This window comes from Ochotona princeps, chromosome 4 (genome assembly GCF_030435755.1).
Source record: "Ochotona princeps isolate mOchPri1 chromosome 4, mOchPri1.hap1, whole genome shotgun sequence".
Taxonomy (NCBI): Eukaryota; Metazoa; Chordata; class Mammalia; order Lagomorpha; family Ochotonidae; genus Ochotona; species Ochotona princeps.
The window spans coordinates 80,598,354-80,622,398 of record NC_080835.1 but is presented as its reverse complement, the minus strand read 5'-3'; the positions used below and the strand labels follow the sequence as shown (position 1 = coordinate 80,622,398).

General features: G+C 39.6%; 1 protein-coding gene across 2 annotated transcripts in view; it reads left to right on the top strand.

The window, feature by feature from the left end:
• ATM (ATM serine/threonine kinase) overlaps positions 1 to 24,045 on the top strand; it is a 133,157-nt gene that overhangs the window by 15,331 nt on the left and 93,781 nt on the right. For both annotated transcript variants that reach the window (XM_058663948.1, XM_058663949.1), the window contains exons 6-15: positions 2,771 to 2,936; positions 4,346 to 4,584; positions 7,476 to 7,639; positions 10,342 to 10,511; positions 11,904 to 12,275; positions 14,652 to 14,846; positions 17,166 to 17,261; positions 18,972 to 19,194; positions 22,079 to 22,204; positions 23,682 to 23,807. In XM_058663948.1, the coding sequence (XP_058519931.1) occupies positions 2,771 to 2,936; positions 4,346 to 4,584; positions 7,476 to 7,639; positions 10,342 to 10,511; positions 11,904 to 12,275; positions 14,652 to 14,846; positions 17,166 to 17,261; positions 18,972 to 19,194; positions 22,079 to 22,204; positions 23,682 to 23,807 (1,877 nt within the window). The remainder of the gene's footprint in view (positions 1 to 2,770; positions 2,937 to 4,345; positions 4,585 to 7,475; positions 7,640 to 10,341; positions 10,512 to 11,903; positions 12,276 to 14,651; positions 14,847 to 17,165; positions 17,262 to 18,971; positions 19,195 to 22,078; positions 22,205 to 23,681; positions 23,808 to 24,045) is intronic.

The window sequence follows — 24,045 nt, the reverse complement described above, 5'->3', positions numbered from 1 at the left end:
CAGCTGGTGGTTGCAATTGCTGGGTTGGTTCTGTTTTCAGTCCCGACTTGCACTGGAACCAATGGGTGTTGCAGTCCATCCTGGTTCTGCCCAGCACATACTCGGCCCTCGCATAAACCAGTGGGAGCTGTAGCCCAGTCTGAGCGACCCACAATAACCCCCACCAGGCCTGCCCCCTACCCTCGTTTGCCAGTATGTGTAGCAGACTAGTCCAGTCTGTACCACATCCCATTTGGCTCTCGTACGTGTCAATGGGTATTAAGGCTTAGTTCCATCTAACTAGCTCCACTATGCAGCCCACACAGATGATATGTATCTCCAAGAGAACAATTCAACTAGTTTAATTACATTATGCAAGTTGCAGAACACTTAACATTGAAATTTTATTTACTCTTTGGCATAGGAATGAACATTCTCTGAGTAATAGCTTTTAAAGCACATTTATAAAGCGAATCTTTTTTTAATTGTTTCCTTTTTATTGGTAAGCACTGTTCTTTTAAAGAGGCTGTTTTCTGCTTTTCTGCGACTTTCTGAATGTCTTTTTAAGCGTCTTTTAAAGATTATTATTTTTAAAAGATTAATTTTATTTTTATTGGTGTTAGGTCCAAATGTCCTAAACTAGTGTTTTCCTGCTGTTCAGGAAAAACAGGCAAACAAACAAAAAGTTACACAGGAGAGACAGAGCTCTTCCATTCTCTAGAAGTGTGTTTGGGATTCTGAGGTTTGGATTGTTCTCCCCAACTGATACAAAATGGTAAAGCCTGTACTTTGAGCAGAAACAGTTAGTTGCATTGTTTTTTCCTGTTTTATCTGTTGGCTGAGCATTAAGAGGAAAACTATAAAGACATCCCCTCCCATTTTCTTATCTCTGAATTTGTGTACTCATAAATGATTTAACCCTGTCGATCTACTTGATGTGAAAATGCCTTAGGAAGCACCAAATGTAGATTTCTATAATATCAATATAATAGGAAGCATTTTGAAAGTTTGTCTTTACTGTGTATAATTATCTCTCAGTACGGTGGGAAGCAAACTTGGGAAAGCAGGATTTGCGGTCCAGTAAGAGGTAGAAAGTTCTCAGTGAAGAGTAACATCTATGAGTATGCTGCCTGTCCTTTTCCTTTTTCCTTTTTCCTTTCCTTTCCTTTCCTCTTTTCTTTTCTTTTTTTTCTTTTCTTGCTTTAAAATTGAATTTATTTTATTATTTTATGATACAGTTACATAGGCTTCGGGATTTCCCTCCCACCATCCCCAAATCCTCACTCTTCTACTGATTTCTCTTTTATCATTACAATAATATAGTCCTTCATAAACCGTCATAAGTCCATCATTGTGCTATTTAAGTGTATCCTAACATTGTATGTATGGACAATGGCAGACAGTCCAGCATCCTGTTGTCAAGACACATTGAGCATTTTCTTTGGGAGTCCATCTTTGATTTGGAAGTAGAGACATCTGAATATGATGGTCTCTATTATGCAGTTGTTCTACATCCCTTTAAATGAAAAACCATGAAATAAAATCAACGACAGGAAGAAATAGTAGAACATTAACAACAACATGAAGTTAAATAACATGTTACTGAATGACCAGTGTGTCACTGAAGAAATGAAAAAGAAAATCAAAAACCTTCTTGAAGCAAATGTGCTGTGGTGTGACCTATGAGTCAGTAAGGAAATCAGTAAGAAAAAAAGCTTATTTTGAAGGAATGAAAGTAAAAGCAAAAGTATCAAAATCCCTGAAATGTAGCATAAGCAGTATTGAAAGAGATATTGATCTTGTAGTTTGCATGAAGGTTGCCTTATATCAGAGAGAACATGTTATTTTTCCTTTTGTGATTGACTTATTTCCGTGTCTGTAGTTGGGACCATTTGTTTGCAAATGGTGGAATTTAATTCTTTTTAGTGCTGAGTAGTAGTCCACAGAGTAGAGGTACCACAGATTCTTTATCCTCTCTTTTGATGGGCATCTGGGTTGTTCCCGTGTGTTTGCTGTTGTAGATTGTGCTGCTGTAAATACAGGGTTACAGATCCCTTTCTCATATGCACTTCATTTTCTTTGGGTATATTTCCAGATAGCTGGGTCATGTGGCAGATGAGTTTTCCATTCTCTTAACACTCTCCAAGCTGACTTCCTTAGTGCTGCTAACCTGCGTTCCCACCAACAGTGAAGGAGGGTACCTTTCTCCCCACATCCCCACCAGCAGGATATTGTGATTTCAACTGTGTATGTCATGTGAGTTAGCACAAATTACTGAATTCTGATTTTAAGTACAAAAAGAGTAAGGACAACGTTCAGTATCTCTGTTACTCTTTGTTGTGATTTATTCTTTTTCTCTGATCAGGAATGTCATGTTTTCTGCCTGCATCCTGACAGCTGTCTTCCTAATTTGTTAAATTCTAAATTGAGTGAAATTTCAGAACATATTTTTTCACACATTATTTAACAAACAAACAAACAAGCAAACAAAAAACCCTTGGAGTATACATATTAGGTGAAGTGCTTTGTTAGGCCTCAGTGAAGGAACATGGGGTTAAAGAAGTAGCTTATCTGAAGTCGGGTTCTCACACTCCATTGTGTATAGGTTTTTCTGTGTTAAAGACGTTCTTTTATACAATTTAATATGCAGAGTCCTTTTTTATGTTAAATATAAAGCCATTCGATTCTAAATCTTTTTGTCTATATGGGATATTTAAGTTGAATTCTGACATTGAGGTTAATATACTTTGCATTTTAAAAGTTGTAATAGCTTTTTTTTTTTCTCTTGAAGAATTATTCTCTGTGTACTTTACGCTGTATCTCAAACCTTCACAAGACATTAATAGAGTTTTAGTGGCAAGAATAATTCATGCTGTGACCAAAGGATGCTGTTTGCAAACTGATGGACTGAATTCTAAATATTTGGATTTTTTTTCCAAGGCTGTTCAGTATGCCAGGTAATCTTTTGTTTTAAATTGAAAACCAATTTGATCTTGTTAAAAATGTGTTTCAGATTCATTCACTAAAAATATTGCCTTCTAATTTTTTTTATTGTTTTTATTGCATTATAATGTTTTTTTATTCTTTGCAAGGGTAGGAATAAATCTGTCTACTAGTTCACACCATGAATAGCCATGTCTGGGCTAGGCTGAAGCCAGGAGCTTGGAACTCAGTCTGGGTCTCCTATGTGAATGTCAGGAATCACTTGAGCCAACAGTTTCTGGATCACAAGGTGTGCATTAGCAGGAAGCTGGAATTGGAAGCAGACCAGAACTCAAACTGGGCACTCGGATGTGGAATGTTGGCTTCTTAATGGCTAGGGAAAATGCCCACTCTAAGTTTTCTTTTTTTAAAGATTTATACTTTCATTTTTTTGAACAATAGAGTTACACACTAGGGCTGAGTCAGGTAGGAGCTAAGAGCTTCATCTGGGTGTTCCACATGAGTGGAGGGCCCCAAGCACTTCTGCTTTCTCAGGCTCTTTAGCTGGAAACTTGTTCTGAAAGGGAACAGCAGAGACTTGAACTGGCACCTACGTGGGATGCCAACATAGAAGGCAAGAGCTTTACACAGTATGCCACAGTGCTGGTCTGCCACACCAGTTTTTTAAATGGGAAAACTCCTCCTGCTCTTCTGAAGAGCAAAGTTATATATCCTCTAAGAACAGTTTCATTTTTCCTATTTTAAGAATAGATATCGGGCCAGTGCCATGACTCAACACGTTAATCCTCTACCTGTAAGTATGAACATCCCATTTGAGTGCTGGTTTGTGTCTTGGCTGCTCCACATCCCATCTGGTTCACTGGTTGTGACAATGGCTCAATGCCTTGGGACAATGGCCCAAAGCCTTGGGACCCTGCACCCATTTTGGAGATCTTGAAGAAGCACCTGGCTCCTGGCTTTGGATCAGCTCAGCTCTCTGCATTCTGACCCATTGAGAAGTGAACCAGTAGATGGAAGATCTTCCTGTCCCCTATGTAAATCTGCATTTCTAATAAAAATAGCTAAGTCTTAAAAAAAAAAGAGTAGTTATATTAAAAATAAATAAAACTGTCCTCAAAGTAAAAATTAATATTGTTTATGAGGCCGACATGTCATAATATGAAACATTTTATGGTGACTTCTGCAAATCAACTTTGTAATTTTAGAAAGCAAAGCCATTTGAGGTAGTCTCAGTACAAATCAAGGATGATTTTTTGCTGCTGTTGCTTTTGGTGCTGCTGTGAATTTTCTCTTGGAGTACTTTTGAATCTGGTAATTAGTTGAAAATCACCTTATTTTTAAATGTACAGCTTTGTTACTATTCAGTGTATGCAAATTTTACTCCTGCTGATGCTAAGTTGAGTTTGTATGTTTTCTCTCACAGGCAGGAGAAGAGTTCTGCAGGTCTAAGTCACATCTTAGCAGCCCTCAATATCTTTCTCAAGACTTTGGCTGTGAATTTTCGAATTCGAGCTTGTGAATTAGGAGATGAAATTCTTCCTGCTCTGCTTTATATTTGGGCTCAACATAGACTTAATGATTCTTTAAAGGAAATAATTGTTGAATTGTTTCAATTGCAAATTTATATTCATCATCCAAAAGGAGCCAGAACCCAAGAAAAAGGTAAGAATTTTGTACTGTAGTTGAATTTGTTTCTTCAGTCAAGGCTTCAGCATGAAGTCACTGTCCTGTGGGAGTATAAGCCCTTCTCCATTGCTCTGTTTTGTAATATATCCATGATGAAAATTTCACACATTTTTAGAATTTGAGGCAGTCGTGGCAAATTATACTATGCCTTTCCCTTTTTTGCTAGGGTGCTAGGTGAAATATACGCACTTCTGAGACACCAGCTGTTTGATATAAAGCTGATTATGCCCTGATAATTAGGTACTTAGAAGTATGGTACAGACTTTTGAGAATAACATTTAGAGGAAAGAGGATTTTGTTGGTCTTCATATTGCTTTTATTTGGAAATGAATTGAGTTAGGGGGCCCAGTGCATGGGCTTAATTGGCTAATGGACCTACATGCTCCAGGATCTCGAATGGGCATGGATTTGTGTCCTGGCTGCTCCAGTTCCCATCCATCTCCCTGCTTGTGGTCTGGGAAAGAAGCAGAGGATGGCCAAAGGTCTTTGGATCCTGCACTCAAAGGGAGACCAGGAAACATCTTCTGGCTTCAGATCATCTCAGCTCTGGCCGTTGTGGTCAGTTGGTGAGTGAACCAGCAGATGGAAGACCCTTTTCTATAAAAATCTGCCTTTCCACTACAAAGAAATAAGTACTTTAAAAATGCAAATCATAAATTGGACTGAAAGCAGCTCATCAGTTTATTTGATTCCCAAGTAACATACATGTTCATTATTTCAAAGGAATAAGAAATGCAAAATGGAAATTGCTGTCTTAAGCATAATGGTTACCCCAGGCCTCTTTACTGGGAAAACTTGCAATGAATCACTTTCTTTTGTTTGTTTGTTTGTTTGTTTTAAGCATATTTTTATTGCATTTCGTTTTTTTTTTAATTAATTACATTGCATTATGTGATACATTTTTTATGCACTGGGATTCCCCCAGCCCCTTCCCACACCCTCCCCCCACGGCGGTTTGTTCCACCTTGTTGCATTTCCATAGTTCAATTTCAGTTGACATTCTTTCATTGGAGGTATTTACCAAGCATAAAGTCCAGCATCTTACTGTCCTGGTAAGTTCAATGGTTTCTTGGTGGGAATATCTCTGGTCTGAAGGTAGAGCCAGCAGAGTATCATCCCAATCAATTGAAAGCCCCAACATAATATTTCCAACCATTTACAACATTGTGGCATTAATTGACATGGTATTGATTAACCAATATGTTAATAGGAAAATGCAGGTTCTCAACCACAACCTGTGACTTCTTCATAGACATTTCAATTTTGGTTTATATTCAACCGTGAATCACTTTCCATTGCAGATTTCTTAATGTTTTTCTTTCACTAAGAGAATGTTGTTTGGTTGGGTAGTCTTAATGAGTAACCAAGAACTTTATCAAGTGGGACTGGAGCTTTAATCAGCTCTCAAGCTTAGTCTACAATTACCAACTTTTGGACAAATTCAAAAGTAGTTCATGATTTTACTAAAGCTACATACCTCCTTGTTTAGTAGCAAGTGAAATGGAAGGAAACTGATGTAACTTTTTTTTAAATTAAAATAGCAGTGTAGTAACTGTAATGGAGATTATCATATCCAGATGTGAGGATACAATGCAGTATGCATTTCTACTTCCAGACTAAAGATGGACTCCCAATAAAACTGTTTACTATATCATGACAATAGGATGCTGGACTCTCTACCATTGTTCATGTCCACAATGATGGTCATATGACTGTGTATGAAGAACTATGCTATAGTAATGAATGCTATGCATTGGGTTCCTATACTGTGCTATAGTATAGGAATCCAATGAGCGGAGGGTGGGGGCGGATTGGGGAGGGGAAAAGGAAAATCCCAGGACCGATGGAACTGTATCATAAAATGATGATAAAAAGAAGTAAAAAGTTTTTTTTAAAAATGTATCCTTCTCTAGTGTATATTGGTTTACATATATAGGTAGTCCATGGAAACAGTGTATGTGAAGATACGCTGACATTTCAAAGTTTTTTGTCTGTTGCCTTCTTTTTACTGTTATGAAGATCAGGATCATACATATTTAGGGCTTTGGGTTATCTGCCTATTTAGAATGAATTGAAAGTTAACAGAATGATGTAGCAAATGTAGTTTCAGGCTACACTAATGGATTTCCTACTACCTTGCTGGTGGTAAGTAATGGTCCTATTGTTCAGTATCCTGGACAAACTGCAGAAGCCATGTGTTTTTTCTGAGTCTCCCATGTGGATGCAGGGGCCTAAGGGCTTGCACTATCTTCAGCGGTTTTCCTCGGCCATAAGAAGAAAGGGAGCTGCATTGGAAGTGGAGCAATGGGAACATGAACTGAGACCTATATAGGAAGCTATTGTTGCAGGAGGAAGCTTATAATGGACCAGTTGTGGCTTTTTATTTCATTTCATTTTATTTATTTTTAATTGAAAAGTCAGATATACAGAGAGATGGAAATACAGAGAGAAAGATCTTCCATTCACTGGTTCACTCCCCAGGTGACTGCATCAGCTGGAGCTGAGCCGATCCGAAGCCAGGAAACAGGAGCGTCTTCCTGGTCTTCCACGCAGGTGCAGGCTCCTAACACGTTGGGCCATGCTTGACTGCTTTCCCAGGCTGTAAACAGGGCCCTGGTTGGGAAGAGGAGCAGCTGAGATTAAAATTGGCATCCATATGGGATTCTGGCGCATGCAAGTCGAGGACTTTAGCCACTAGTCTATCGTGCTGTGGCCAGTTTATGTAAATCTTGTGGAAGAATTTTGCAAAATATATTGTGCTGGGCTTAACCCTTTGTTTTTTAATGTTAACGATGTGTGTTAGTAACAGAGTTGTCCGTGCAAATAGATGTTATGTATGAATTAATTTTTAACTTTTCGGATTTTAGGTGCTTATATATCAGCAAAATGGCAAAGTATCTTATATAACATATATGACCTGATAGTGAATGAAATAAGTCATATAGGGAGTAGAGGAAAATATACTTCAGGATCTCGAAATATTGCTGTTAAGGAAAATTTGATTGAATTGATGGCTGATATTTGTCACCAGGTAAGTAGAGGTCTTGTAAACTGTTAAATTTCATATTAATTTCCCTTTATTTGGCTTTTTAAACATTTTTTAAATATTTAAAATATTTTAAAAATATTTTTAAAGATATTTTTTAAAGATTTATTTATTTTTTGCAAAGTCAGATATACAGAGAGGAGGAGAGACAGAGAGGAAGATCTTCTGTCCGATGATTCACTCAAAAGTGTTCGCAGTGGCTGGTACTGCGTCATTCCAAAGCCGGGAGCCAGGAGCTCTTCCAGGTCTCCCACGCGGGTGCAGGGTCCCAAAGCCCTGGTCGTCCTCGACTGCTTTCCCAGGTCATAAGCAGGGAGCTGAATGGGAAGCGGGGCCACCGGGATTAGAACTGGCACCCATATGGGGTCCCGGCATTTTCAAGACAAGGACTTTAGCCGCTAGGCCATGGCGCCGGGCCCTGGCTTTTTAAACTTACGTTCTGACAAAATGTCTATGAATGTGCTGTGTACCTATTGCTTTCCAAAGGGCTTCTTTTCTTCTCTTTTCTTTTCTTGTCTCTTTGTCTTTCTGCTTAAATTTGGGCTCAGTGACTTTCTCCTTACCTTGCACATGCCTGGATCTCATATGGGCGCCGATTCACGTCCCCCCTGCTTCAGTTCCCATCCAGTTTCTTCATTGTGGCCTGGGAAAGCAGTTAAGGACGGCCCAAACCTTCTGGATCCTGAACTCGTATGGGAGATCCTTAAGAGGCTCCTGGCTTTGGGTTGGCTTAGCTCCAGCCATTGCAGCCATTTGGAGAGTGAACTAGAGTGTGGAAGATCTTTCTCCTTCTCTCCATTAAAAAATAATAATAATATAAAATTTATTTTTATTGCAAAGGCAGATTTACTGTGTGAAGGAGAGGCAAAGAGAAAGATCTTCCATCTGCTGGTCACTCCCCAAATGGCCACAATGGCCAGAGCTGAACCAATCTGAAGCATAGAACCAGGAATTTCTTCCAGGTCTCCAACAGTGCCGGTGAACCCTATCCACTTAAATCCTTGAAGCCATAAAAAGGATCTTTGTATTCTGTAATGTGATTATGAAGTTCTCTGTAGTGACCCTCCCCTTCTATCATGGAGCTCCTCATTTCCAGTAATTGTGTTAGGACCCAACCACACCCTACTCCTTTTCAGTTTCCTAGCCTGGCATGCAGTCACAGGATACAAGAGCTCTCCATGTCTCAAGTGCCAGAGAATTTCTCCCTCCACACAGAGAACCACTCCATGCTTGGAAGTAGCTGCCTGCCTAACAGAAGTTGATCAGAAAAATGAGAGGAGCAGTTGCCTTCTGTTCATGGAACTAGGTTATTTAGGATGTCAGATTCCTCCCTCTGACAGAGCCATCAGATACTCTGGTCACAGAATCCCTGATTGTACTTGCTCTGGAAAGATGGTGCTTCCTTTCTGCTGGTTGGTAGAATTGATGTGGAAGAATTCATTGTGCCCATGGGGTTGGCATAGTAGCCAACCCTCTATCTGTGGTGTTGGCATCTGATATGGGATCAGTAGTTATCCCAGCTGCTCAACTTTTCTAGTTTCCTGCTTGTGGCCTGGAAAACAGTAGGATGGCTGAAGTGTTTGGGCCCCTTCATTCCTGTGCGAGACTTGGAAGTAACTTCTGGCTTTGGATCAGCTCACCTCCAGCTGTTGTGACCATCAGGGTTGTCAACCAAAAGTTAATGGAGAATCTTTCTGTGTCCCTATTCTCTGTAACTCTGCCTTTTAAATAAAAACACATCTTAAACAGAACAAAACATGTACTCAGAAATTGCTGGAAAAAAAAATCATTGTGCCCTCCTGGAGTTAGGTAGACACCCTGTTGTCTTCCAGACGTTCAGGTCACATTCAGCATCAGAAGGACCTGAGGTTCTCAGATGAGATAATCCGTGGTATTGGCCTGCTGCAGATGTCTCTTCCTTTTTGCTGAGAGGATGGCACCTGCATTGATGAGATGCTGGTGGCATCCTGCTGGCTGTATTTGACAATTGTTACTGTCCACTGAGTCTTGTCTACAGCCATACCACCCTGAACGTGCCCGATCTCGTCTGTCTACTGAGTCGCCTTTTTGTAGCAATTTTTAAAAAAATTGCTTTAAAGATTTATTTATTTTTCTTGGAAAGGCAGATCTACAGAGAGAAGGAGAGATAGAAAGATCTTCCGTCTGCTGGTTCACTGCCCAAGTAGCTGTAATGGCCTGAGCTGCACTGATCTGGAGCCAGGAGCCTCTTCCTGGTCTCGCACGTGGTACAGGGTCTCAAGGCTTTGGGCCGTCCTCGACTGCTTTCCCAGGCCACAAGTAGGGAGCTGGATGAGAAGCGGGGCTGCCGGGATTAGAACTGGCGTCCATATGGGATCCCGGTGTGTGCAAGAGGAGAACTTTAGCCATAGACTACTGCACAGGGCCCTAATAAAAACTTAACTGTCCCCTGGGAACATGATTCTCCTTCTGGTGTCTTCCCATGGACATAATCAGTTCATCTTTTCTCTCTTCAGTTCTATTGGGTCCTCTAATACCTGTTTTCAATGAATGCCATTACTGTCATTCAAAATATCTCTTACCATGCTATCATGTTTCTATAGCTTATTTCTTGTTTGTGTTTTTTATATCTTCTATTAACCTTTTTTTTCTGAGATGTTATTTGTAAGTAATCCTGACAAAAAAGTAAATTATTGTTTATTTTATAGGTTTTTAATGAAGATACCAGGTCCTTGGAGATTTCTCAGTCTTACACTATTACGCAGAGAGTATCTAGTGATCAGAGTGCACCTTGTAAAAGGAGGAAAATTGAATTAGGCTGGGAAGTAATAAAGGATCATCTCCAGAAGCCACAGAATGATTTCGATCTTGTGCCGTGGTAAAGTGTTGTTTTAATCACTGCCCCAAGAGTTTGTTTGTTTCTTTTTTTCCCCAGAAAACCTGCAGTTGAATCCTTTCATGTCAGTAGCTTGGACTAAGTAATTTAATCTTGTCCTAAACCAGTTATTACTAAAAGGAAATGTGATTGTCAGACATCAAGGATGAGTCACAAGATGTGATCATGGCATCGAAAAAGGGTTGCGAACATCTAGTAGTAGTATTGTCTTATAGTACTGAGTTGTGTATGTTGGCACTAATATATTTTAGTATGTATATCACGTTGTAATCAGATTTAAAAATTAATTCCAGAAATCTCAGTCCCATGGCCAACACTGTTAGAGCATGATAAATCACCGCTTGTGGTTTACATTCTGTATTGGAGCCCTGGCTGGAGTTCTAGCTGGTCTGCTTGCCATCCTCCTCCTTGCTGTCATGATCCTGGAAAAGCTGTTTCAGCCCAAGGAATTCGGCCCCTATCACCAACATAGTAGGTCTAAATCTAGGCTTCTGTCTTTAGCTTGGGCCGACTCTGATCACTGCAGTCATTTGGGGAGTGAATGTTACTTAACATTTCAAATAAATGAGTATGTATATTTACGTAACAGATACCACAAGCAGTGTTGAGCTTATTTTATGATAAAGGGCTATTTTAATTCTTAATTTCTGTTTTGCTTGCTCACATCTGACATTTAGAAACACAAAGAAGTTGTGTAATTCTGTGGACTCTCCGTATATTTGTTAAGTCTTTGGAATTTCTCCGTTTCAACTTGTTTGCTTTACCAAAAATAAAACTGGAACCTAGAAAGTGTAACATCTTTCCCCCAGCAGAACTGAAACAAATATTTATTGTAGTCAATCTTTTGTTCGGTAATCTTGATGTTAACCATGTTAATGGAATGCTTAAGTAGAATTTAGTTGAAAGAAAAGTGTATTGATGTGACCTGTTGTTGAAACTGAAATAAGCTCATGTTATAGTTGAGAGAGCCTGTTTGCACTTTTATAATTTTCCCAGTAAATTAGGTGTTACTTATGCAATATTTGATGTATATCAGTTGTTAGGGGCTTAGAAATAACATGTGTTTCTTAATTCAGTGAGTCATACACATTCTAGAGAATTACTGGCAAATATTCCCTGAGTAATGTCAGGAAAAAGCAGAGTTTAAGATAAATGTGGGTTACCCAGCGAGGCAAAAGATTATCAGTCTTTCAGCTACTATAGGAAGTAGTTCATAGTAAAAATGAAATTTTATTGATATTTACAGAATTGGTGTTGAATGTGATATTATTGCTGTTTTAGTTAGGTTATTGCAGGCTACCTTGTTTCTCTATATTTGTTTTCTATGAGATTAATAGAATAGAATTATTTTCAAATTATCTTTACTTTTTTTAGGCTGCAAATTACAACCCAGTTAGTATCAAAATACCCTTCAAGTTTACCTGACCATGATCTGTCTTCATTACTAATGATACTCTACCAGCTTCTCTCTCAGCGACGACGTGGGGAACGCACACCATATGTGTTACGATGTCTTATGGAAGTTGCATTGTGTCAAGGCAAGAAATCAAATCTAGAAACCTCACAGCAGTCAGATTTGTTGAAACTCTGGGTTAAAATTTGTACTGTTACCTTCCGTGGTATAAGTTCTGAACAAACGCAAGCTGAAAATTTTGGTTTATTGGGAGCCATAATTCAAGGTAGTTTAGTTGAAATCGACAGAGAATTCTGGAAATTATTTACTGGGTCAGCCTGCAGACCTTCTTGGTAAGTTGAATATTCATTGTATCAGATTTTACAGATAAATACCCTCTAGTCATTTCCATGAATTGTTACTTAAGTTAAAAATACATTAAATTCTACTTCAAATTCTTTTGCTGTTTGTCTGGGAAAAGTTTATACATGAATGTGAGTCTAAAAGGTGGAGGAATGGGCCTGGCATAATAGCTTGGTGGCTAAATCCTCATCTTGCATGCACTGAAATTCCATATGGGTGCTGGTTCATGTCCTGGCTGCTCCACTTCCCATCTAGCAGTAGAGCCTGTCCCAAACCTTTGGGACTCTGCACCCATGTGGGAGACCTGGAAGAGGCTCTTGGTGCCTGGCTTTGGATCAGCTCGATTCCGGCTGTTGTGTCCACTTTGGGACTGAAGCAGCAGATGGAAGATCTATCTTTCTGTCTCTCCTCTGCAAATCTGCCTTTCCTGTAAAAATAAATAACTCTTTTATAAAGTGGAGGAATTACAAAATAGTGTCTAAAAATAACTTCTTCAAACAATTATAAGGTGTTTAAATTTATCTGTACTTTATAACTGTCCAATATTCATAAATTTTTTTTTGGATATTAAAAGCTATCACAAGAGCTTATGTAGTGGGCCTGTGCAGTGGCACATATGTTAGCCTGCAACTCTGGCATCCCATATAAGCTTTGGTTTGAGTCTAGGTTGCTGCTCCCTTCTGATCCAGCTCTCTGCTAATGTGCCTGGGAAAGCAGTAGAAGATGACCCAAGTCTTTGGGCCTTGAACCCATGTGTGAGACCTGAAAGAAGATTCAGACTCCTGACTTTGGACCAGCCTAACTCTGGCTATTGCAGCTCTTTGTGTAGTAAACCAGCAGATGGAAGATCTCTCTCTCTCTTTGTTTCTGCTTTTCTCTGCAAATCTGCCTTTCATATAAAAATAAAATAAATGTTTATAAAGAAATTAAAAATGTTTGTAGGGGCACGAGCTATGGTATAGCCCCCTGCCTGGAAGTGCTGGCATCTCTTATGGATAGCAGATCAAGTCCTAGCTGTTCCACTTCTGATTCAGCTCCCTTCTAAAGTGCCTGGGAAAGCAGTTTAAGGTGACCCTGCTGATCAGGCCCTTGCACTCACGTGGGAGAACTGGAAAAAGCCCTAGGCCGTTGGCTTTGGACCTGTGCAGCTTTGGCTGTTGTTGCCATTGGCGAATCAATTAGCAGATGGAAGATATTTCTCTTTCTCTAATCTACCTTTCAAATGAATAATTTTTAAAAAAGATTTATTTTCATTGCAAAGTCAGGTGTATAGAGAGGAGGAGAGACAGAGGAAGAATTCCATCTGATGATTCATTCCTCAAGTGACCACTATGGCCGGAGCTGTGTGGATCCAAAGCCAGGAGCCAGAAACTTCCTCCAGGTCTCCTACATGGGTGCAAGGTCCCAAGGCTTTGGACTGTGCTCTACTGCTTTCCTAGGCCATAAGCAGAGAGCTGGATGGGAAGTGGAGCTGTCGGGATTAGAACTGGTGCCCATATGGGATCCTGGCACATTGAAGGCAAGGACTTTAGCTGCTAGGCCACTGTGCTGGGCCCTGAATAATTTTTTAAAGGTAGTAGCAGGAAAGAAGAAATTCATTTATACCAAGGAGTCTTTTTAAATACATTCAGACTGCATTGTTTCTTTTTTTAGTCAGTACAACTTAAATTACATATATGTGTCTGGTACAATCCTTAGCTTTGATAAGGTGGTGAGAAGTGATTAGACAAGTTGTCTGCCTCTCCAAGAGCTTATGTTTAAAGAAATAACTGTGTGTACGTATTTGCATGTACACATACATACATTTTTTAAAGGCAAATAAAGGTCTCAGATCTGTTGCTTCATTTCTTAATGCCTGCCATAGTCAGGACTTTGCCATAGTCAGATGAGCCATCAACTCATGTAGTTCAACAATATATGTGACAAAGACCTTATTACATGAACTTGCTACCTCCCATGGTGGGTTAACAGGAAGCTGAAAGCAAAGCAGAGCTGTAGTTTGATTCCAAGCACTTTGATAGGAGATTGGAGATTCCAAGTAGCATCTTAACTGCTGAACCAAATTCCTGATCCCAAAGAACTTGTTTTTTTTTTTTTTTCTTTTTGGTTTTTTAAATAATTCAAGTGTATTTGTTATCTACCACAGTACAATTTTGTGAGGTAAAGTGGGTGTTCTCTCCTCCTCCCCTCTCACCCTCCCCGTTTTCCTCTTTCACCATTTCCACCCAAATTATCACTGCAGTATATAGTTCCTTAGTGTTTCCAGATAAACTTTCTATTTAAAGAATCATGACATGGTAAAGGTACAGCCAAAGGCAGAAAATCTGGGAAATTTATCATTGTGTTGTCTTTTGTTTTTCTAACAGTTCTTCAGTATGCTGTTTGGCTTTGGCAATGAGAAGCTGCATCATTCCGGAAGCAATACATACAGGATTAGAGTTAAGTATTTGTGAAGTAAATGGAAGTTTCTCTTTGAAGGAATTGATAATGAGGTGGATCTTACGTTATAGACTAGAGGATGACTTAGAAGACAGAACAGAATTATCCCCAATTCTTCACAGGTAATTTCATTTCATTGGTATGCTGCTAATTTTTGTTTGCTTGCTTCAAGATTGATTCCTTTTTATTGGAAAGGCAGACTTACAGGGAGAAGAAAAGACAGAGAAGGATCCTCCATGCACAGATTCATTTCCCAAATGGCCAGAACGACTTGAGCTGAACTGATCTGAGTGGGCCAGGAGCCTCTTCTAGGTCTCCCGCCTGAATGCAGGGTCCCAAGGACTTAAGTCATCCTTCACTGCTTTCACTGTCCTTGTGCAGTGAACTGGATAGAAGTGGAGTGGCCAGGGCACAAACCTGCACCGATATGGATGCTGGCACTTGGCAATTAGAGGATTAACCTGTTGAGCCACTGTATCTGCCCTCTGCTTTTATTTGCTTGTAAAGATTTGTTTATTTATTGGAAAGAGTTACAGAGAGGGAGAGATCAGACATCTTACTTTAACTGATTGATTTCCCAGATGGCCACATCAATCAGAGTTGGGCCAAGGAACACCAAGAGATTCATCTGGGTATCCCACATGGTGGCGGAGGTTCAAACAGTTGAGCCATCTTCCACTTGTTTCCTCAGGACTTTAGCAGGGAGCTGGATCAGAATTGGAGCAGTTGGTGTTGTGGTTGATGATGCAAGTTCTTAGAGTTAGTCCTAATTTTTGAATTTATTTTTAACTTCGTTCTGTGTCTTTGTGCCTAGATCATTTCCTTTTTTCTTTTTTTTAAGATTTATTTTTATTGGAAAATCAGATATACAGAGAGGAGGAGAGACAGATAGGATCTTCCATTCATTGATTCACTCCTTAAGTGGCTGCAATGGCTGAAGCTGCAATGTTCAGAAGCTAGGAGCCCGGATCTCTTCCAGGTCTCCTAGGTGGGTGCAGGAACCCAATGCTTTAGGCCGTCCTTGACTGCTGCAAGTAGGGAGATGGAGGGGAAGCAGGGCCACCAGGATTAGAACCGATGCACTTATGGGATCCTAGCGTATTCAAGGCAAGGACTTTACCCACTAGGCTAGTGCATCAGGCCCAGGGCCAGAGCTTTGTTTTTTTTTTTTTTTTTTTTAAAGATTTATTTACTTTATTACAAAGTCAGATATACAGAGAGGAGGAGAGACAGAGAGGAAGATCTTTCGTCCGATGATTCACTCCCCAAGTGAGCCTCAATGGGCTGGTGCACGCCGATCTGATGCCGGGAACCAGGAACTTCCTCCGGGTCTCCCACGCGGGTGCAGTGTCCCAATGCATTGGGTCGTCCTCCACTGCTTTCCCAGGCCACAAGCAGAGAGCTGGATGGGAAGTGGAGCTGCCGGGATTAGAACCGGCGCCCATATGGGATCCTGGGGCGTTCAGGGCGAGGACTTTAGCCGCTAGGCCACGGCGCCGGGCCCGGGCCAGAGCTTTTTAACCACTTCACATATGTATTATTTTGTTAGGTCAGGAATTGAGGTAAGATTTATCTATCTATTTAAGATTTATTTGTTTTTATTGGAAAGGCAGATAAACAGAGATAGAGATCTTCCATGCAATAACTCACTACGCAAGTGGCTGCAATGCCCGAAACTGAACCAATCCGAAGCCCCATAGCCTCTTCTGGGTCTCCCACACGGGTGCCAGGTTCCAAGGCTTTGGGCCATCCTTGACTGCCTTCCTAGGCCTCAAGCAGGGAGCTGGATGGGAAGTAGGGCTATTGGGACACAAACTGGCATTCATATGGGATCCCAGCTTATATTGAAGGTGAGGACTTTAGCCTCTAGCCTACAATGCTGACCCCCTAGATAATTTCTAAAGTAAGATTTTTCTTCCTGTGATATTATGGGAATGTTCATGATGAGTGTGCATACAGTTTTTCAGCATTCGTTATTATCTCTCTGTAATGCTGTGTGAATAGATCCACGTACTTGACATAGGTGAGTCCTGGATCCTCATGCACATGAGAGTATCATGGATAAAATATTTTAAACTGGACAGATGAAGAGACAATGGAAAGACAAAATAGCAAAAGGAAAATAGCTAACCTTTCCACAGATGGAATTAGGACCAAATGATGACAGGAAACCTGTGAATACTGGTGATTTTAGCTTGATTGCACAATGAAACTTACGAATATGCACTTGATGTGCTTACAGAAATTGTTGGAAATGAGCATAATGTGATATGTATTCTCCTTACAGTCTGTTCAAATGGTGAAAAGTACCTGAAAATAGTATTAATTTAGAATCCAAATTTTAGAGGTCAAAATTCATTGCCAGGCATAAATGTTGAAATTTAGAGAATTTTTAAAATATTTTTACATCCCTTAAATGAAGCTTTTGCTTTTCTTTATAGAAATTTTCCTCATTTTATATTGGAGAAAATTCTTGTGAGTCTCACCATGAAAGACTGTAAAGCTGCAATGAATTTTTTCCAAAGTGGACAAGAATGGTATGTTGTTATCTTAAAATATAACTTTAATTGCAAAGATACTAATTGTAGTGAAGTACCAGCTGTATTGTAATAATTATTAGCTGAATTGAATAGATAAAAATTGTAAGTGTGCTTAAGGAAAAAGTTTAAAATCAGTGATTAAAAGGTGTGTTCTATAACGTTAGATCAAGGTTATTCTGTTTCAGTCTGTATGATATATTATGTGATAGTTTATATAATAAGGGACAATGGAAAATCAAGTTTCTAATGGAAAATTAAAAATTAAGTGGATTTTTTGAAAATCAGGTAGAATTCAGTTATTCATTTTGAAAGTAATATTACTTGGGTGGGCATTTAGCCCAGTGGTTAAAATTTCAGTTGAGTTACCTGAGTACTGTATCTGAGTACTTGGGCTTCATTATTGGTTCTGGTTTTGCTCTAGCTTCCTGCCAGAGCAGATCCTAGTAGGCACTGGAAATGGGTCAAGTTTTTGGGTTTCTGTCACCCATATGAGATATCGGATGAGTTCTCATCTGTTTGCTTCTTTCTGGCAGCTAGTCTCTTGTTGTGGCCATTTTGTTAATGAGCCAACAGATAGGAGCATTTTTCTGTCTTCCTCTCTTTGATCCCCTGCTTCCTTCTCAGGAAACAATAATTGAAAACAAAAAATATAGAAACCTAGATTTTAATGGATTTACCTAAGAGGCTAATGTTTGTCGTTGTGACTGGAAAGAACTCACAGGCATGAATATATCCTCAAGAGCATGTAAGATGAAAAAATCCTACCATTTGGAGAAATCAAAGATGGGAAAAGAGATTTGTTCATCAGTAACATTATGCTCAGTGTTTGTTTATATCCAGTGTTAACTTACAATATTTCTGAATTTGCTTTTGAAACTTTCCCTCTCGTTTCCGTTTTCCATCTTTTTTCCCCCAAAAGTTAGCTTATTTTTAAATGCAGAGTGACAGAGAAATAGAGAGGTATCTGCTGGTTCACTTTCCAAATAGGTATAATAATCAGATCTACACCAGGAGCCGGAAACTCTACCTTAGTCTTCCACATGGACCCTCGTCCTTAGGTTTCCCCAGTTCATTAGTAGGAAGCTAGATGAGAAGAGCAAGCAGAACTGAAGCACACCCAGCATTATGTCTAGCGCCTACAGTCTCACAGCATCAGCCCTACTTAAATTTCTCTTGTGCTTCTTGCAGTAAAATTTGCTACTGAGTAATCAAAAAAATCAATTTGGATCAAATTTTAAGATTTTTTTTTATTGGAAAGGCAGATACATAGAGAGGAGGACAGAAAGATTTTCTGTTCAATGTCTCACTCCCCAGGTGACCACCATGGCTGGAGCTGAGCTGATCTAGAACCCAGAGCTTCTTCCTGGTCTCCCATGTGGGTGCAGGGTATCAAGGCTTTGGGCTGTGCTCGACTGCTTTCCCAGGCTACGAGGAGGAAGCTGGATGGAAAGTGGAGCAGCCAGCATGGTGCTCATATGGGATTCCTGGGCATGCAAGGCAGGGATTTAGCCACTAGGTTTTTGCACCAGTCCCAGTCCAAGTCAGAATAAAATTCAAGGAAGAGATTAATTTAAATGAGGAGCAAATATCTGGAAAAGTATTACCTGATTGATGTTGTCAGTGTATTAATGTCTTCCCTTATGGCATTATGTTAGTGTGTGAAAGATGCGTATTAGATTATAAATCAAAAATCTTACTTTTTTGAAGTGAGCACCAAAAAGTTAAAGAAGAACCTTCATTCTCTGAGATTGAAGAACTGTTTCTTCAGACAACTTTTGACAAGATGGATTTTTTAACTTCTGTGAGAGATTGTGCTGTGGAAATGCGTCATGCCCATATGGTGTTTTCAGTTCATCAGAATCTGAAGGATTCATTGAGCCGCTATCTTCTGGAGTTATCAGAACAGCTTCTAAGTAATTATTCATCTGAGGTGAGATTTTTGGAAAAAGCACTAAAACTTAACGTTCATTCCTACTTTAGTAAACTGTTAAAGAAATGGTGGTATAAAAGGGTTTTTTCCTTATTTTTTTAAAAAAAAAAAAAAGGATGAGAGTGAAGGAGAGACTTAGAGATCTCTCATCAAATGCTCACCACAGCCAGACTGAAGCCGGGAGTCCTGAGGTCTGTCCAGCTCTCCCATGTTAGTGGCAAGAACTGAGTACTTCCTCTTCTGTTTTTTAGTTTGGGAAGTAGAGAGATAGAGAGAGGAGAGCTCCTCCATCCTCTCATTCTCTTCAAATGGCCACAGTGCGTGGAGTTGGGTTTGTCAGAAGCCAGGAGCTAGGAGTTACTTTTGCTCTTCTCTCGTGGGTACAGGAGCCAAGGACTCGGGCCAGCCTGTACTGGTTTCCCAAGCCATAGCAGGGAGCTGGATTAGAAATGAAGCAGCCAGGCCTCTAACTGGCGCCCATATTGCATGCTGATTCTGTAGCAGGAGGCTTAGTGTATTTCATCACCCATTGCAATGACAATGTATGGTTATAACTATGGAAAGCTTACCATTTAATTAAAAAGCAGCAAAGAATGGTAATTTTAAAACCTTTTAACAGGAGTTCTCATAGAAGGGAAAAAAATTGGCTATGTTACTAGGGAGTAGTTCGAAGTTTGAACATAGGGATTTTAATATGAAATGAACCTTAATATACGTGAGGGAGATGTTACAGCTAAAGAAAAGTACAAAATTTAAATAGGTCTATTAAATTTTGGTGGCATTTAAGAGGGGTTTGTAGTAATCTGATATTTCTTGTTATGATTTCCTTTGTCGTGTGTGTGTGTGTAAGATCTTCCATCCACTGATTCCCTCCCCAAGGAGCTGCAATGGCTGGAGCTGAGCTGATCTGAAGTCAGGAGTCTATTCCAGGTCTCCCAAGTGGGTGCAGGGTCTCAAGGCTCTGGATCAGTCTCTGTTGCTGTCCCAGGTCACAAGCAGAGAGCTGGATGGGAAGTGGCCCCCAGGACACAAACCAGCATCCATATGGGATCCCGGCCCACACAAGGCAAGGACTTGAGCTGCTAGGCTACCATGCTGGGCCCTGCTTCATGTATATTATTTGTTGCCAGAACTCATGCTTCCACATAAACTCATTTTCTACCCATTTCTATGTATTCAAATTATCCACATGTTAAATGCTCTTCTTATTTATTTTCATGGTAGTTACTATTTCATATTTTTTGTGGTCTCTAACATCTTCATTAAATCAAATTTTTGTGGCCTGCAGTATCTGTATTATATCAATTTATGTATGGCTTGTATTAAAATATCTTTTTAACTGTGCCATAACGCCTTAAAAGTGTATGGTTTTTTGTTTTTTTTAACTCTGTGTGCATGACCTGGAAAATCATTCCCACTCCTGGCTTCACACTGGCTTGCTCCAGCGTTGTGGGCTTATGGGGAGTGGCCCAGTGGGTGGAAGATCTGTTTTTGTCTCTGCTTCTCTGTCAATCTGCTTTTCAGACACAGACACACAACAAACCAAAATGGTTTAAGTTAAGGAAGGAGTGAGTTGAATAACCAGGCACGATGATCCAAGCAGCCTAGGGTGGACAGTGTGTGCCTGTTTTATCTCTCTTAGCTTTGGGGACTGACATTCAGTTATGTCTCAGTTGTATCTATTCTCACTGCAAAATAATCTCTTATTTTCTTTTATGATGCTGTTTTATATAATGTAGAAGCAGTAAATATTAAAATCTTGTCTTACCGTATAATACTATCTTGCATATTTTGTGAAATTGTCTAAATTGTATCTATTAGAAATATATTTTGTGTCAGTCCAGAAGCCCCAAAACAATCAGTGCAGGTACTTGTCCTTCAGACACTCAGAGTGCCTTGCTTGGAGTAGGTGTTCTGGTGCAGAGTAAGCCACTGCTTGTGCCATTTTCATCCCACTTCAGGTGCCTGGCATTGAGTCCCACTCCACTTCCCATCCAGCTTTGTAATGATGGACCTGGAAGTTAGCGGATGTTTGCCAAGGTGCTGCCATATACTCTGGAGACCTGAAAGTAGTTCCTGGCTCATGACTATGATTTAGCCAGCCCTAGCTGTTGTGGGCATTTCCAGGCAGAGTGAATTTGTTGATGGAAGATTTCTGTCTTCTGTATTGTCAGTGTGTTTTTCAAATGAATAAGCAAGTAATTTTTATATGCATTTAATTTCTAATCATGTCGTAAGACTTGGAAACATTAACTTTCCAGTAAAACCTTTTTTCTTTTTGAAGGTGTGTTCATTAGTTATAGACAGTTACTGGGAGAGGGACAGAGGTCTTCTGTCTGTTCCCCTCGCAAACGGCCACCTCAGCTGGGGCTCAGCCAGTCAGATGCCTGGACCCAGGTCCTGCATCTTGGTCTCCCACGCTGGCCTTCTTTTACTCTTTCCAGTGCACATAGGTGTGGTGCTGGGTCGGAAACAGAGCAACTGATATTTGAACTTGTGCCCATGTATGTAGTTTGCTGGCATCATAGGCTGCTATTGAACTCAGTGCGCTATAAAACCAGTCAGAATTTTCATTTTTTTTTATTCATTACTACCTCAGATATAGCATGTATATGGTACATAGTTCTCTTGATTGCCTGTATGTACAGAAAAATTAGAAGGATGTATCCTACTTGACCATTATGAAGCCATTGTTATTGTGAATGCTTGCTATCATAACTCTACAGTAACTGGTTAGATGTTTTCAAGAGGTCTTCACAATATGCCAGTTTTAGCTTACTTAACTGAGCTTTTGTTTTTCAATATGTACATAAAATTTGCTCTTACAAAAAATAATTCTGAAGTACCCCAAATTACTACTAATATTTTTAATTTATGGTTTCAGATTACAAATTCAGAAACACTTGTGCGGTGTTCAAGTCTTTTGGTGGGTGTTCTTGGCTGCTATTCTTACTTGGGCGTAATAGCTGAAGAAGAAGCATGTAAATCAGAATTGTTCCATAAGGCCAAGGTAGGAGAATTTGTGTTAATAAAGTTTTTGGTACATTTGCATGAAATAGTTATTTGAGGAAATTGGTGTATTTGTTTAGAAAACTGAGTTTTATCTAGGTTGACCATTCGTAATTGAGACCAAAGATATTACTAAATCTGATACTTTGACTGCTAACGTGACTCTACAAGTAGAAAATTCCCTTCCCAACTAATTTGATCATAGTTAAAATGGATATGAATAACACAGAATTTTGTATTGCCTTCAGAAGGTTGAGGGTATAAGGTATATATGAAATGAATTAATTTCATGTTTGGTCTTGGGTTATAAGCAAATATTCTACCGTGTGAGACAAATTTGAAATGTTTCTTATCACTTTTTATAAGGAATACTCAGCCTGTATAGTTAACTTTTTTCTTAAAATTTACTTATTATTTTTTTTAAATTTTTTTTTTATTACAAAGTCAGATATACAGAGAGGAGGAGAGACAAAGAGGAAGATCTTCTGTCTGATGATTCACTCTAGCTGTGACGGTTGGAGTTGAACTAATCAGAAGCCAGGAGCTTCTTCTGGGTCTCTCAGTGTAGGGTCGCAAAGCTTTGAGGCGTCCTCGACTGCTTCCCCAGGCCACAAGCATGGAGCTGGATGGGAAGCGGGGCCACCTGGAATAGAACTGGTGCCCAAATGGGATCCTGGTGCATTGAAGAAAGAGGCTTAGGCCATCACACAGAGCCCTATTTTATTTATTAGAAAGGCAAATTACAGAGAGGAGAGACAGAAGTATCCTTCATCCATGGTTCATTCCCCAAATGGCCACAACAGCCAAAGCTGAGCCAACCTGAAGCCAACCTGAAGCCAGGAACCAGGAGATGCTTCTGCGTCTCCCACATTGGAGCAGGGTACCAAGACGTTGTCCCATCCTTGACTGTCCTCCAAGGACGCGAGCTGGAAACTGGATGGGAACTGGAGCAGCCAGGACACAAACTGACACCTGTATGGGATCCTGGTGCTTGCAAGGCAAGGATTTAGCCACTAAGGCTTTACATCAGACCCTTTAGTTAACTGTTGTTTTTGGTGTCTGAGAAGAAATCTATTGCATGTGCTTTTCTCTTGATACTTCTTTTTTTAATTTTAAAAAATCTGTTTACTTATTTGAAAGGCAGAGTTACAGAGGAAAGAGAGGAGACCAGACAGTTTCCCTCCACTGGTTTACTTTCCAAGTCCCTGCAACTTGAACCCATGCTCATGTGTGATGCTGGGTGTTGCAAGTGGGTGCTTAACTCTTGGCGCTGTTCTGCAGTACAGGGCCCTTGATACTTCTGTTAGTGAGAAGATTTGCAAAAAGAACAAAGTTTCAACTTTGCCATTTTCTGGTATTCATAGCTTTAAATTATGATCATATACTGGAACTTGCATAAGGTGTTATCTGTAGAATAAAACTTCACATAGCAATGTTAAACTATACTATTAGTTACAATTTGAATTTTCCCTTCTTAGTCCCTAATGCAGTGTGCAGGAGAAAGTATCACTCTGTTTAAAAATAAGACAAATGAAGACTCTAGAATTGGTTCATTGAGAAGTATGATGCATCTGTGTACAAGCTACTTGTGTAACTGTATCAAGGTATGATATCTTACTTAGTAGGACAGCCTATAGATCATTCATTGGTTTTGCTGTGTTTTTTTTTTTCCATTCTTAAGTTTATAACCTGAGTTAAACCGAAGCATAAAGATAATAAATAGTCTGAATTTTATCATTAAAACTTTTGAGTTTTTCCAGCCACTTTTATGTTACAGTAAGTTAGGTGATACTATAATTCCTGGCATCTTTCCATTTATTCAATAAAAATGTGCTCACTACA